This window comes from Stegostoma tigrinum, chromosome 19 (assembly GCF_030684315.1).
Source record: "Stegostoma tigrinum isolate sSteTig4 chromosome 19, sSteTig4.hap1, whole genome shotgun sequence".
Taxonomy (NCBI): domain Eukaryota; kingdom Metazoa; phylum Chordata; class Chondrichthyes; order Orectolobiformes; family Stegostomatidae; genus Stegostoma; species Stegostoma tigrinum.
Window position 1 is genome coordinate 54,648,982 of NC_081372.1, and position 15,261 is coordinate 54,664,242.

At 44.4% G+C, this 15,261-nt stretch overlaps 1 protein-coding gene across 4 annotated transcripts in view; it reads right to left on the reverse strand.

Moving 5' to 3' along the window:
* LOC125450273 (tumor necrosis factor receptor superfamily member 5-like) overlaps nucleotides 1-15,261 on the reverse strand; it is a 54,535-nt gene that overhangs the window by 12,940 nt on the left and 26,334 nt on the right. For all 4 annotated transcript variants that reach the window (XM_059652847.1, XM_059652846.1, XM_059652845.1 and 1 more), the window contains 3 exons: nucleotides 13,107-13,235; nucleotides 5,511-5,654; nucleotides 3,572-3,668 (listed from right to left, as the gene is read on the reverse strand). In XM_059652847.1, coding sequence (XP_059508830.1) covers nucleotides 3,572-3,668; nucleotides 5,511-5,654; nucleotides 13,107-13,235 — 370 coding nt within the window. The remainder of the gene's footprint in view (nucleotides 1-3,571; nucleotides 3,669-5,510; nucleotides 5,655-13,106; nucleotides 13,236-15,261) is intronic.

Sequence of the window (15,261 nt, forward strand, 5' to 3'; positions counted from 1 at the left end):
CATCTGACATGTTGTTTTATTTCCCCTGCATTTTTCTAACCCCGGTAAAAGGCCCATCGTGTTGCAATACTGTGAGAAATTGACTAACGTTGTTTAGTCTGCAGACAGCATTCTCAAAACATACATTCTCAGTCATGTTTTTGAAACTGCAAGTATGTTTTGATTATGTAATACACACAGGAATTCATTGAGATGTCCAAGTTTCTTAGCATGGCTTTGCTTGCAGTGGGTGTAATGCCGGTGAAAGGCCATTACTGGGGGGATTGTTATGCTTTGTGATCAGTAAACAGTTTTAAAAGGGAACGGAGGGTTGTGTTGTACTGCCTGTGACTCCAGGCATCTCTTGCTGCTGTGACACTGGAACTACACTGCCCTGAAGGTGGCAGCAAAGCACAACTGCCAGAAACTTCCATAAGAAAAGGCAATGATTTTAACTGGGAGATAGTAAGAACTGCCAATGCTGGAGTCAGAGATAACACGGTGTGGAGCTGGAGGCACACAGCAGGTCAAGCAGCATCGGAGGAGCAGGAAAGTTGACGTTTCTGGTCATGACCTTCGAATGGTCCCAAACCAAAACGTCAACTTTCCTGCTCCTCCGATGCTGCCTGGCCTGCTGTGTGCCTCCAGCTCTACAATGATTTTAACTAAGCTCCTGTACATTGTTGTCCTCAGATACATGGTGGTTCTCTGTTCCTGCAGACCTTTGCAATGAGAATATCACAAGGTCACTACTATTAGCTCATTTTGCTTATTCTAATATAATTTAACAAGTGATAACTCTTCAAGATTTTATAATAAGATAGATAAACACTACACAGGCCATATTTTGGCATACCCCCACACCAAACCCCAATGCACGCACATATCTAAAACGCATACACAGACAAGTTTAAATACAAATGCTCACAAGTACAGAAGCACATGCACATTTAAACATATGGACATGCACACACAGATATATATATATATATATATATATATATATCACACACGCGTATACATACACATGCATATATATAAAATATTATACTAGAATACACACATACAACATTCAGAGATTGCTGCCTTGTTCCAGATTTTAAAAATACTAACTAATATAGCATACTTTGAAATAATTTAATAACCAATAATACTGCAAGATTTAACTATAATAGCTAAAACATTATGCAGTCCACACATAGACATACATGAACGTACATATAAAACATAGAACCTGCCACTACAGCGTAAAATGATTGCCTCGTACATCTCCTTTAAATTTTCCCTGTCTCACTTTAAACCTATGCCTCTTAGTATCTGACATTTTCTACACAGAGAAGACTCCAACTACCCACCCTATCGATTGCACACACAATTTAATAGACACATACAAACATATGGATACAAGCACATACACATTGACACAAGTGAATATGCAGACATAAACACATTCACATGAGCACGCGTGTACATATACATGTGCATACATGCATACACAGTCCCGATCACTCAGCACTGAAAGCCAGAAGCAAATAAGCAAAAAAAAAATTGTTTCAGTATCAATTAAGTTTAGATAATAACCAAATTGTAAGAGATACTGGTTAGGATCACAATTAGTATGTATCCTTTGTGTTAGGGATGGGCAGGCATTGTGCACAGTATGTGCACATAGATGTAAATGTATTTCTCATATATGGGTGTGTACGCACACGTGCCTGTGCATGTGTGAGAACGATCATGTGCAAAAGAGAAAGGAGTGCAGCGGGTAGGGTGTGTCTGTAGCTATTTCAACATGAAATTTAAGAGAAGCTTGTCTTTTTCAGGCAGCACGGTGGCTCAGTGGTTAGCAGTGATGCCTTACAGCAACAAGGACATAAGTTCAGTTCCAGCCTTGGGCGCCTGTCTGTGCAAAGTTTGCACCTTCTCCCCCTGCGCCAACATGGGTTTTACTCCAGTTTCCTCCCACAGTCCAAAGATTGTGCAGGTGGATTGGCCATGCTAAATTGCCCATGGTATCCCGAGGTGTGCAGGCTAGACGAGTCAAGCTCTAGGAAATGCAATGTTAACAGGAACAAAAACAGAAAAGTTGCTGGAAAAGCTCAGCAGGCCTGGCAGCATCTGTGAAAAAAAATCAGAGTTAAGATTTTGGGTCAGGAACCTTTCCTCAGAACTGTCGGAGAGAGGAGCAGAATTTCTTCAAGGTGGGCATGCCTGGAAGAGATGTGGCAGTGCGTTCAGTACAAAGTAAAACCCAAAAGAACTGCGGATTACAGGGCTATGGTGGGGATGGGATACTCTTCAGAGAGTTGGTGTGGACTGAATGGCCTGTTTCAACATTGTAGGATTCTACGATTTTCCTGGATCACAATCCATTCTACTTTTGGCTCCTGTTGAGATCACATGTGCCAGGCATTTTTTTTAACCAGTTGAGGGAGCAAGATCTGGGGGTCAAATTATCATTGCATGGTAGACACCAAATTTTTACAATGGCCATGTCATCAAATTTTAAAACATACTGGAACCAAAGAATAGACCAGAGAAATCCTACTCCCTCTCACATTTTAAATTCAACTGTAAACCTCATTACCCAACACTATTTCCCAGGCTAATGTGATTTATTTTTGCAGAATCTATTCTGAAACCTCAATGACCAATACATCCCAACATTTGACAGCCCAATGTCCCAGACGTAAGCGGTTAACACCCACTGCTTTGGTTCATAGCTATGTACCAGACGGCAATAACTACTCCCACTACATGGTCACCAACTCTCCAGGAATTAATAGATAATCTCCAGCACATGGCTGTCAGTAATTCAGGAGAAAACCCACAGGCACAATAAAAATTGCACATTTTGATTCTAAGTACATCGATGAGGCCTCGCTTGGAGTACTGTGTGCAGTTCTGGTCAGCCTGCTTTAAGAAGGAGATTATTAAATTGGAGGGAGCTCAGAAGAGATTTACCAGGATGTTGCCGGAGATGGAGGGTTTGAGTTACAAAAAATAGGCTGGGACCTTTTTCACTGGGTAGATGGCTGAGGAATGACCTTATAGAGATTTTCAAATGAGGGACATAGATGAAGTGAATAACAAGGGTCTTTTCTCTAGGGTGGGGGAGTTCAAAACTAGGGGACACATCTTTAAGGTGAAAGATTTAAAGGGGGCATGAGGGGCAACTTTGTTTACACAGAGAGTGGCTCATGTTTGAAATGAACTGCCAGAGGAAGTGGTGAATGCTGGTATAGTTACAACGTTTCAAAGACATTTGGACAATTACATGAATAGGAAAGGTTTGGAGGGATATGGGCCAAATGCAGGCAGGTGGGACTAGTTTAGTTTGGGAAAATGGTCATTGTGGACTAGTTGCACCGAAGGGTCTGTTTCCATACTGAATGATTCTGATGAAGCCTGCACGGACATATCCAACTGCAGTCAGACATAACCTGCCGATCATTAGAGTGACTACGTTTCTAATTAATTGACCATGGTATCTAGCAACGAGGGGAAGCAAGAGCTGGACCGTCTACCACAGGTGCTCTCTCTTCCGAAAGAGGCTTTTGGAAAGCTTGTCCTAGTCAATCCAGGTACTTACTTCATCCATTTCTTGCAAGGTTCTATTAAAGATGTCGCATTTGAATAGAAACCAGGTTTGCAATCCTCGCAAGTTGTTGCCTGAAATTTTCGGTCACCTAGTCCAACAATGGGAGAGAATAACACCATTACCAACTAACCAGCAAACATCATCACACCTAACTTGCTAACTAAAAGGTTTCAAGTGGAGCGCTGGAGTGAAAGTACCTGTACAAAAGGCCATGAACCTCACAAATCTAAATGGACTCAATAATCCATAGAATCAAACAACCCATTCCGTCGCTGCTAGTTCATTGGAAGAATCAGTTCCTCTCCTCTGCTCTGCCACTACCCCCACGCAATTATTTCATTTGGGGTTGTAGACATGCTCAGTGAGCCACTGTTTGAATGCAAACGTTTCATCACCATGCTAGCTAACATCGTCAGTGTGCCTCCAGTGAAGTGTTAATGTTCTGTCTGAAAGTAAATACCAACGCACCCCCCAGCAAACTGAGGCATATAAATAGCAAGCGAGATGGAACACCAACACTTCATCGGAAGTGCACTGATGCACCTAACAGGGTGGCTATACATCTGTAATCAAACACATCGGCTCGGCGAGCAACTCTGCATCCTCATCCCACAACCTGAGCTATAAGTCTTCTCATAAACTTTAATTACTTCATTTCCTTGACAAATCTACAGCCGATTTCCTTTTGGAAGTTACTTCTACTCCCCTGCTCCGGTTCCCATCACCCTGCAATTATTTTATTTCCTTCTCAAGTCTATGGCTAATTTCCTTTTGGAAGAATTAGTTCCACTCCCCTGCTCTGTCCCTATCATCCTGCAAATATTTTATTGCCTTTCCAAGTCTACAGCCAATTTCCTGTTGGAAGTTCCAACTGAATCTACTTCCTTTTCCAGGACATAGCAATTCAACACATAAAATTAATTGTCCTCAGCTCACCTCTTCTTATTTAGCGATGTATCCTACAACTGTGTACTTTCGCTACTGACTCTCTTGTCCAGCTTCTCCTGACTTAAAATATCAAAACCAAAAATTACTTAAAAAAATAGGGATCAAACCTTCTCATTTTATGTCAGAGCGTTTCCAATTAGTAAACCAGTCAAAAACACAGGGACTATAGTGAGTGGATGTAGCGGGTACACATAGGCCTGGCCTGCACTATTCCTGTAGGACAAGTGACAGCTGGTATCTACGGCTGGGGTTAGGTAGGCAAGGTAGTGGGCAGAGAGGAATCCGTCAAGATTCCCAGTCAGAAAAGGACCAACTGTGATGCTCCCCATTGCTGAACAGCATGCCATCGCCCAAGCTTACACTTCGGGTACCTGTGAGCTATATCACAAGAGGCAGCACTCTGGAGTAAGGAGAAGGAAGAAATCCAAATGGATGGCCTTGCCTCATATTCTAACCCACGATAACAGGACGAACAAATCTTCTTTCGGATCCCAGTGCCCGTACTCGCTTAGACGTAAGCACCGTGTTTCTCCCTGGGAATGGATTGTGAAGATCTCCTCCTTGAGCTGGTGAGGCGATCGAGCTGTGAAGTGTGTTAAACGACTGCCAAGGAGATCGGGTTTTAACATTCCCTGGGCCACACTGGCTGAAAGAGCCTGGCTGTTGCCTCCGTTCGTGTCGCTCAATAACTGGGGCTGAAGCCTAAGGTGTAGGCCTCACTCCTGTTTGATATCCTGCTCAGTGACAGTATGACGATAAGCATCAGGGATATCCCACTCTCTGGCACATTAAGGTCAACATCACAGGATGTAAAACCAAAACCCGGGACAGTATGGACTTATCAAACATGCTCTTTCCATAGAACATGACTCCCCATTAGTAGCTGCCCTGGCGGTGCAACCTCTCAAGTTAAATTGTTCCATAATAGCTCCTTAATCCCAAAAGGCCTTCAGCCATTTTACCCGACGTACTGGCACCTCACCTGGAATTTTGACTCCTTGACCAGGAGGACATGCCGTATCATGCTCACAGATCTCACAGTCTTTATTAGGGCAATGCATCCCTTGTTTACACAGACACTGCACATTTCTCACCCAGTCACCGACTTGCTTGATTTCAAAACCACCTAAAAAAAAAGACAAAGACAAAGGTAAGTGCAGACATTAGTTCTCTAGCACGGAACATCTAATCCGTCGTCTGTCCCAATTGCCCTCGCTTCATCATCAGGCAGCATTCATTTTCGCAGGAGAACATTTAGACAGTATCTGTGCTGCTGTACTGGGCCAAGTGAGGGGAAGGAGGACGACGCTGTGTCACCTTCACCCGCCAGCAGCAAATTCTCACACTGCCCAAACTCTCCTCCCACAATTCCCTCTTTGTGTGCCATGCAGTCATACAGCACAGAAACAGACCTTTCAGCCCAACCAGTCCATGCTGACCATAATCCCAACCTAAACTAGGCCAACCTGCCTGCTCTTGGCCCCTATCCCTCCAAGCATTTCTTATTCATGGACTTATCCAAATATCTTTTAAATGTGGTAACTTTACCGACACCCACCATTTCATCTGGCAGCTCATTCCACACGGGAACCACTCTTAAAAAATATTGCTCCTCATGCCTTTTATTAAAATCTTTTTTCTCTCATCTTAAAAATTTTGCTCTCTAGGCTTGAAATACCCCACCCTGGGGAAAAGATACCTGCCATTCACATTATCTACACCCCTCATGATTTTATAAACCTCGATAAAGTCACCTCTCAGCCACCTACACTCCATTGATAAAAGTCCCAGGCTATCCCTATAACTTAAACCCTCCATTTCCAGCAAAATCCTAGTAAATCTCTTCTGAACCCTCTCCAATGCTATCTGCTGACGTACCACCCATACTATTAACCACTGCCATTTGCACTCACCTTTGGTTCACCTACAACCCCCAACAATCCTTGTGGCACTGGCATTTTAAGATTCGGTTTGATTCCCAGACATGACAACAGACCTTAACACCAAATACTTACAAGCATATTGACTTTTAAATAAAACAGATTGTTTTGATGTGCTTTTTTAAGAAGGGACTTACAAGCCAGAGATAGGTAAGAACGTAAATCAGTGACGGCCTAGAAGATTGCCATGTGGATAGAGAAGAGGCGCTGGGGGGGGTGGGAAGATAGAGATAACGTTGCAACAGAAAGCCTGTCAATTTCACAGAACCACTTCTAAGCAAGAGATGTAACGCAGAAAGTGGGACCATCCCCCTAAGTTATATGCCCAGATGGTGAACATTGCATGAGTTAAAAGAAAGCAATCTAGTGAAAGGCTATATTTCCCCTAGCAGGGATAGACAGGAAAAGGGATTTAAAATGAACTGCACCTCTGATGAAGGGTCTAGGCCCGAAACGTCAGCTTTTGTGCTCCTGAGATGCTGCTTGGCCTGCTGTGTTCATCCAGCCTCACATTTTATTATCTTGGAATCTCCAGCATCTGCAGTTCCCATTATCTCTGCACCTCTGAGGGTATGTGTGGGCGCACGTGTCGTCTGTATACGTGCGAGAGAGTGTGAGAGTGTGCGCGCGCGAGAGAGCGTGCGCGCGCGAGAGCGTGCGCGCGCGAGTGTGTATGCGTCTGCGTGTGCGTGTAGTGTGCTTATCTGGTGCTGTAGTGCTGGTGAGATAATCTGGTGTTTTAATGCTACAAGGTTAAAGTGCACTGTAAATATTACAGCTGAAGACCACATTTGCTTGTTAGGCTTATGCCTGCAGATAAATGGGAAAAGTACAAAATACTCTCTCTCCCTCCTTCACTGATTGTTCAAAGCAGGTCACCAGTCAGAGAGTCAAACAGGAACTGAACATCAGCTAAGAGCAAATCTACAGAATCTCCAAACTAACTGCTCAACTGCCAGAGTCAATGCTATTAAAATTACAAAAACCGAACAGCTATAACATACCATCCTCTCCTCCACAAGGACGAGCCAAAGACGGATCTGTGTATCTTTTTAACTGTTACCTTTTCACTCCTCGGTTCTAATCCACGTGTTTGTATTTTGCACTTATTTTAGCAACTAATAAACTCACTCTCTTCCTTTAACTCAAGTAAGCCTGATTGAATTGAGTCCTTTCAAAAGGTAAAGGTGTTCAGATTGGGGAAGGTGTCCACTAGGGAGAGAATCCTTTCACGTTAATCTTGCTGCCACCAACAAAAAGTGGGGGTTGAATGAAGAAAAGGAAGCAGCTCCTCCCACCTCACCCAGGTTCAAATTGGTGTCCCTGACTGGGTGACCAGTCATAACATCCCCCCATTATCTGTTATAGTACCACAAAGAAAACTTTTCCTGAACTATCTGCCTTTGACCCCATCCACCAGGACAGATCATCTGATTTCAAAAAACAGCCACTGCCTGCCACAATGAAACCAAAATGAGCATCACAAGACAAACTATGGTCAAGACTCACAATCCACCACTCTGTACTGTTGCATGTAGGGAAATTCTTCAAAGTTGTCAAAAACTTCACTTCAAACCGTGGCGTTCAATATAATGAAACTTGTCAGAGGCCATTTTGGGCAGAGCTCATCCTTAGACTTTGTTGAGTTCCAAGTGTCTTTATTTCATTTTCACCTTCTGCTTTGTAAAAACGCCCCAAGATATTGATTGCATTTTTTTAATACTCGGATGTCAGCAAGAAATATTCTTGCTTGCTGGTCAGTAAATTCAGCATTTTAACGTGCCTCCGTTGTCGGAGCAGTGTGTGGGCCATGCATATCCAGGGACTTTCATTCCCAGAGATAGCAGGAACTGCCGATGCTGGAGAATCTGAGATAACAAGGTATAGAGCTGGATGAACACAGCAGGCACACCTGAAACGTCAGCTTTCCTGCTCCTCTGATGCTGCTTGGCCTGCTGTGTTCATCCAGCTCCACACCTTGTTATCGAACTTTCACTCCCAGTTTGTGTTGATAGCTATCTGGTGAAATGGTAGAGAGGTGAAGGAAATAAAGATCTATATTTAGACTGGAGCCAACAAAAAGCACAGGTAGGCTAAGGTTGGAGCAGGGAAAGGCAACATTACAGAGGTGCTAGTAAACAGTCCTGGTGTAAAAGCCAAGTTACAAAGGTCAGAAAGTTCTCGATTCAGTTCCTGCTTTTTGCTGAATTTACGGATCTTATTAGGGGGCTAACAAAGGTTTCTGTTCATCATACTTTCATGGCCCCTGCTGGATATGAACAAAGAAAATGATAATTTGTAATTACAAAAAGTTTTACACAGCCACAAAACATTCCACAGTGGTCTAGGGCAAGCACAGGACTTCTAAAGCATTTTCACTACAGTAATGTAGGCACCAGAGCAGCCAATTTGCAAACAGCAAGCTCCCACAAACAAGAAAAGGGATAATGACCATTTGTTTGGCTGGGGAATAAAGGCTGACAGGTGAGCCCTCTCCATGGAAAAAAAGTTTGACCTTTCGGTCCCTTCATCAGACCAAAAGCAGGATAGAAACACAAGGCTTAGGAAATGAGCGAGAGGAGAGGGAGTGAAGAACAAAAGAGAACATTGAAGCTTGAGGGCAGGGGCCAGGAGAGACTAACTGACAAAAGGGTTTGCAGTAAGGGAAAGAAACGTAGGATGCAGTCAAGTGAAATGCAAATGGCTGGAAAGCAGCTGTTAAAATGTAATGTGACACAATAATAAAAGAAATGAGAAAAACACACAGTATGCCGCAAAAAGAAGAGCAGGTACCGAGATAACCCTCCAGCCTGGGGTAGATCTCCAGGCTGGCGGGGATTTCCACCTGCAATTGCTTGAATGTTGAAATGAAACTCCCAATTGCGCTGCACAAAACATCATTCCACATAAAGGCTGGCTGGAAGGTTACGAGAGATTTGATTTCAGCGAGGTCTCAAAGCCACTGCTTCCACTGACGACCTGTTCCACTCAGAGGCCTGACAGAGTGCATCTTCTCCCGCTACATCAAAAAGTGAATCCCCAGAAGTGAACAAGAATGTAATGAGGGCTTCTGTCGATTACAGGAAAGAGCGAAGCTCATTATCACTCAAGCCCCTAACAAAATTGTTCCTTCAGCCCATCAAGCCTGAAGAGCTGGTAGCAGCTGTTTCCCACTGACAGGCCTCTGATGAACAGTGGGGGTAGGGTGCCTGTGTGCCTCATTAGGTGAGTGCACATATGCCCAGTGTTGTACAGCACAAACCAATGGCTAGCATTGTTAAAGTTCCCCCAATTCACCTTGGTGAAACAGCAGATCACTGTGCAGATATAACAGTGCTCCCTGTGGCGAAAGCTGACGACTCTATTATCTCCTGTTCAAGGCTATGGCTGTCACACGCTGAATCCAACCTTCCTACTTATTGTTAGCAATTCTCACCCAACACATTTTGCACTGGGGAGAAGGGGAGGGTCAACATGCTCACACACCGTAATCCCTCAGGTATATCCACTCCCACTGGAGGTACCCAGAGCCGAGGGGGCGGCGCACTGTCGGAGGGTCAGTGCTGAGGTGGCACCGCACTGTCAAAGAGTTAGTAGTGAGGGAGCATCAGTCACTATTGCTTTGCCAGTTGTGGCATTTCATTTGGAACCGCAATAGCCAATTTCAATATCACAATAGTGACTACATTCCAAAAGTACTCCAGTGGCCACAAAGGGTTTTGGGACAACAATAAGGTCATCACAGAGCCAATAAAATTGCAAGTCTCTGCCTTACCATTACAACCTCCCAATTCCAGAGGTATCGATTCTCCTTCCTGCTTATGTTGACAATCCCCTTCTCTAGTCTCTGTCAACCAAATCCAACATTTTCAGGTCAGCTGCTGGTACACATAGTCAGCTGATGGGCAGATTAGCAATTCCAGTCACAGAAACTCTCCTGACCAGCACATGGAGTGCAAATGGCAGAGGAGGACAGATTAGGGTCGCAGTGAACGAAGAACAACACAGCACACGAACAGGCCCTTCAGCCTTTCAAGCCTGTGCCGACACATTCTGCCCTTCCATACGAAAACTATCTTCACTTACAGGATCCATATCCCTCTATTTCCTTCCTGTTCATGTATTCGCCCAGGTGCTTCCTGAATTCTGCTGCTGCCTCTGCTCCCACCACCCCCTCTGGCGGCGCATTCCAGGCATTCACTACCCTTTGTGTGAAAAATTTGCCTCATACATCTCTTTTAAACTTTCCCCCTAGTACCTTGAACGTGTGTCCCCTAGTAATTGACCCCCCTGACCCTGGGAAAAAGCCTCATAATTTCCACTCTATCCATGCCATTCATAATCTTATAAACTTTTATCAGGTTGCCCTTCAACCTCTTGACTTCCAGTGAAAACAAACCCTGTCTATCCAACTTTTCTTCATAGCTAAAATCCTCCATACCAGGCAACATCCTCGTAAACCTTTTCTGTACCCTGTCTAAAGCATCTACATCCTTCAGGTAGTGTGGTGACCAGAACTGTATGCGATATTCCAAGTGTGGCCCAACTAAAGTTCTATAAAGCTGCAACTTTTATTGCGGAGCAATACACCTAAAAGGTTCTGCCATTCACTGTATAATTTCCACCTGTGTTTGACCTTCCAAAATGTATCACCTCACATTTGTCTGAATAAAACTCCATCTGCCATTTTTCTGCACTTATCTATATCCTGCTGTATCCTCTGACCATCTGCCTCACTGCCGGCAACTCCACCACTCTTTGTGGTCCACAAACTTACTAATTAGACCAGCCACGTTTTTCTCCAAATTATTTATGTAGATCACGAACTTCCAACATTGATCCCTGAGGAACACCCCAAGTCACAACCCTCCATTCGGAAAGGCATCCATCTACCGCGACCCTCTGTCTCTCTGGTGAGGGGCTGGGGGTCGGCAAGGGATCAGGAAATGGCCAGGGGCGAGGGGCAAGGAGACGGTGAGGGGGTGACAGTGGGTAGTGATGGTGGGAGCGAGTGGGAATTCAGGTGCAATATTAAAATACAGAGTGGCACTGAAGGATGGAGTGCCCACTGATAGTGGTGATAAGAATGGACTCTTGCTGAGGAACATTGCAAGGGCAGTGTTTGGGTGTTGGAGCCTGTAGTGACACAAGTGTGTGGAGAGAAGGGCTGATAAGTAACACGGTGGACCGGCAGAACTGAGAATCTCATGAGGAATGCAGCCACAAGCAGGAGTAAGGAATAGGATTGGGAACCAGATCAGTTTCAATCCAGCAATTCCAGTTCTGAAGAAATGGCACATCAGCCTCAACTGTTTCTTTCCTCAGATGCTGCCAGATCGCCTGAGTTTCTCCAGCACCTTCTGTTTTACCTCAGACCTCAAGCATCAGTGGAACTTTGCTCCATAAACAATATTTTTGTTCATTTTGTCTTTTGTCATCAGTGTAGCATAATCTCGCAGGAAGCCCCCTAACTCCTGGTTCAAGGTGAATTGAAGAGCTGAGGAACTGTGTTCGAGCCTTTGCTCCCTGAGCATCTGCACCCGACTTACCACACTGAAAAAAAAACACATTCACCAAGAACCAACACCAACGCAGCACATCTGTACTCCCAACTCAATCTGATATACCACATCCTGTGACAGTCACTTTTAGAAGCAGCATTTGAGTTACTAACAGTCATCAGGGTGATTCTGATAGTCAGTGATTACCTCACTCTCCACATGACTTTCCATTTGTAAGACTCCTCTCCCAAAGATACTGCCCGAGATCCAGTAATGGCGGCTGGCTTCTACCCCGCACCCCTCACCACCTCAGGATGTCCTCACAGGCAAGCTGTACAGCCAGAAAAGTGCTTTCAAAGTCCTGTCACAGCTGTAATGCAGGAAACAAGGCAGCCAATTTGTGCACGGTGAGATCCCACAATTGCGCAATGGCGATCATGACCAGGTCATCTGTTCCACTGAAGTTGCTTGTCGAGCCAAATGTTGGCCAAACGGAACGTAGGAAATTGGAGTCGGAGTTGGCTCTGAGCCTGATCCACCATTCAATAGAATCGCGGCTGATTGTCCGACTCGGTCCCCTGTTCCTGCTTTCTTGCCACATCCTTTGATCCCTTAAGAACCATAACTAGCTCCTCCTTGAAGACATTCAACTGCTTTCCAGGGAAGACAATTCCACAGGCTCAGCACGCTTTGGGTGAAGAAATTTCTCCTCATTTCAGACCGAAATGGCCTACCCGGTATCCACAGGCTGTGACGCTGGTTCAGGTGAGAATCCCCTTTCCCTTTAGTGAAACTGTGTCATGAGATTGATAAAATCTACTTGGGAAAACAGATGAGGCCTCAGTTTATAACATCCAATCGTCAAGACAGCACTGCAGCAATCGCAAACTACGCTGAGTTTGTAGCCTGGATTCTATGCCCACGGCTCTGGCACGGGGCTTGACCTTAGAGTTTTCCGATCAAACAGCTATCCACTGAACCACAGCTCATGCTTGTCCCCAGAGCTGAGACAGGAGGAGTTCAGGGGAAGCCAGACTTAAACAGATACCTGAAGCGGAGGAAAAGCTAAAGGAGAATCGATACAAGGATGGGAGACGGGGGAAAATTGACAAGTTTATTTGAGAAAAATAAGAGTACCTTTTGAATCACAAACTGTGTGTGGTTGGCAATGATCCTCCATGGTCCAGGCAGGTTGGTAGAAGCCTCTCTGGCAAGGTTCACAATTCGAGTATTCGTTCGAATTACACTTCGCCACCATGAACGAACCTGCAAAATGCAAAACACCCGCCTTCAAACCACCTGAAAGGTTTAACAATCAACCTGTTCCACAATATCCATTTTGGAGTTTGGCTCAATCCCATAACTCTCAATTCCTGTAGAACAATAATAAACTTAGCAAACAAAGAAAAAAATCTGTCTCATTTACATAGGATACCTGCTTCTTTGCAAATTGCCATTTTAGTTCTGTTTCTCCCCCCACCTCTTTTGATCACTGTCAATTCCTCCCTCATTGTTCCTGTTCTAGTTTATTTCCCAGTCTCAAGCAGGAAGCATTTGGTTGAGCTAAATCATGGCCAATAATGAGAATCCACAGCCTGGCATTACCTCCTTACAGGGTCACTCCTCAGGAGCTCACTGCCATTCCTGAAGGATTGGAGCCCTGTGACGAGTGGTGTGACACAAGGACCAGTGCTGTGCCCACAGTTTTTCATCATTTATACAAATGATTTGGATGTGAATATAGGAGGTATGGTTACTAGGTTTGCTGATGACACCAGAATTGATGGCGTAGTGGATAGTGAAGTCAGTTACCTCAGAGTACAAAGGGACCTTCATCAGATGTGCTGATGGGCTGAGGAGTAGTAGATGGAGTTTAATTTAGATAAATATGAGGTGTTGCATTTTAGAAAGGTAAATCAGGCCAGGACTTAATGGTAGGGCACTGAGGAATGTTGCTGAATAAAGAGACCTTGGAGTGCAGGTTCATAGCTCCTTGAAAATAAAGTTGCAAGTGGACAGGGTAGTGAAGAAGGCATTCGTCATGCTTGCCTTTATTGGTCAGGGCATTGAGTATAAGAGTTGAGAGGTCATGTTGTGACTTTTTAGGACATCGGTTAGGGCTCTTTTGGAATACTGCATTCAATTCTGATCTCCCTGCTGCAAGAAGGATGTTGTGAAACTTGAAAGGGCTCAGAAAAGATGTTGGCAAAGTTGGAGGGTTTGAGCTATAGAGAAGGGCTGAATAGGCTGGGGCTATTTTCCCTGCAGTGTTTGAAGCCGAGGGGTGACCTTATAAAGGTTTATAAAAGTATGAGGGGCACGGAAATGGTGAATAGACAAGGCCTCTTTCCCAGGGTAGTGGAGCCCAAGGCTAGAGGGCAGAGGTTAAAGGTGAGAGAGGAAAGATTTAAAAGGACCTAAGAGGCAAGATTTCACACAGAGGGTGGTGCATGTATGGAATATGCTGCCAGAGAAAGTGGTGGAGGCTGGGACACTTACAACTCTTAAAAAGGCATCAGGATGGATATGTGAGTAGGAATGGTTTAGAGGGATATGGGCCATATGCTGGTAAGTGGGAATGGATTAATTTCGGATATCTGGTCGGCATGTACAAGTTGGACTGAAGGGCTTGTTTCCTTGCTGTACATCTCCATGACTCAATAATTGCATGATACTCACCAATATATATAGGAACAAATTCACATTGATCAAGGATAGTCAATCTGTCCAAGTATTAATAAATCCTGTGCTTCTGAACTTTTTCCAATAATTTCCCAAACACTAAAGTAATGTAATTCCCCGACCAAAGGCTTCCTTGAAGAAAGGAACACCATGAGCTATTGTCCTGTCATCTGGCATTTTGCCTATGACCAGCAAAATATTTAATATCTCCACTAGGGTCCCAGTAACCTCCTCCCTTACCTCCTAAAGCAGCCTGAGATACATCTCATCAGGCGCTAGGGACTTACATACCTTTATGCCGCTAAAACATCTAATATCTCTGCCTCATAATCGTAACATGTTCCAGAAGGTCACCATCCCAACTGAAATCCTCGGCCACGACGTCTTTTTACTTTGTGAATACAGATGAGAAAAATTCATCCGAGACCTCATTTGGCTCCATCCACAGATTGCCCCTTTGGTCTCTAATGAGCTCAACTTACTTTAACTTTAACGTACTTATAAAACGCCTCGGAGTTTTCCTTTATCCCACCTGACAAAGATTTTGTGGCCCCTCTTAGACCTCCAAATTTCCATTTTAAGCAACCTCCTACACTCTCCTTACTTCTAA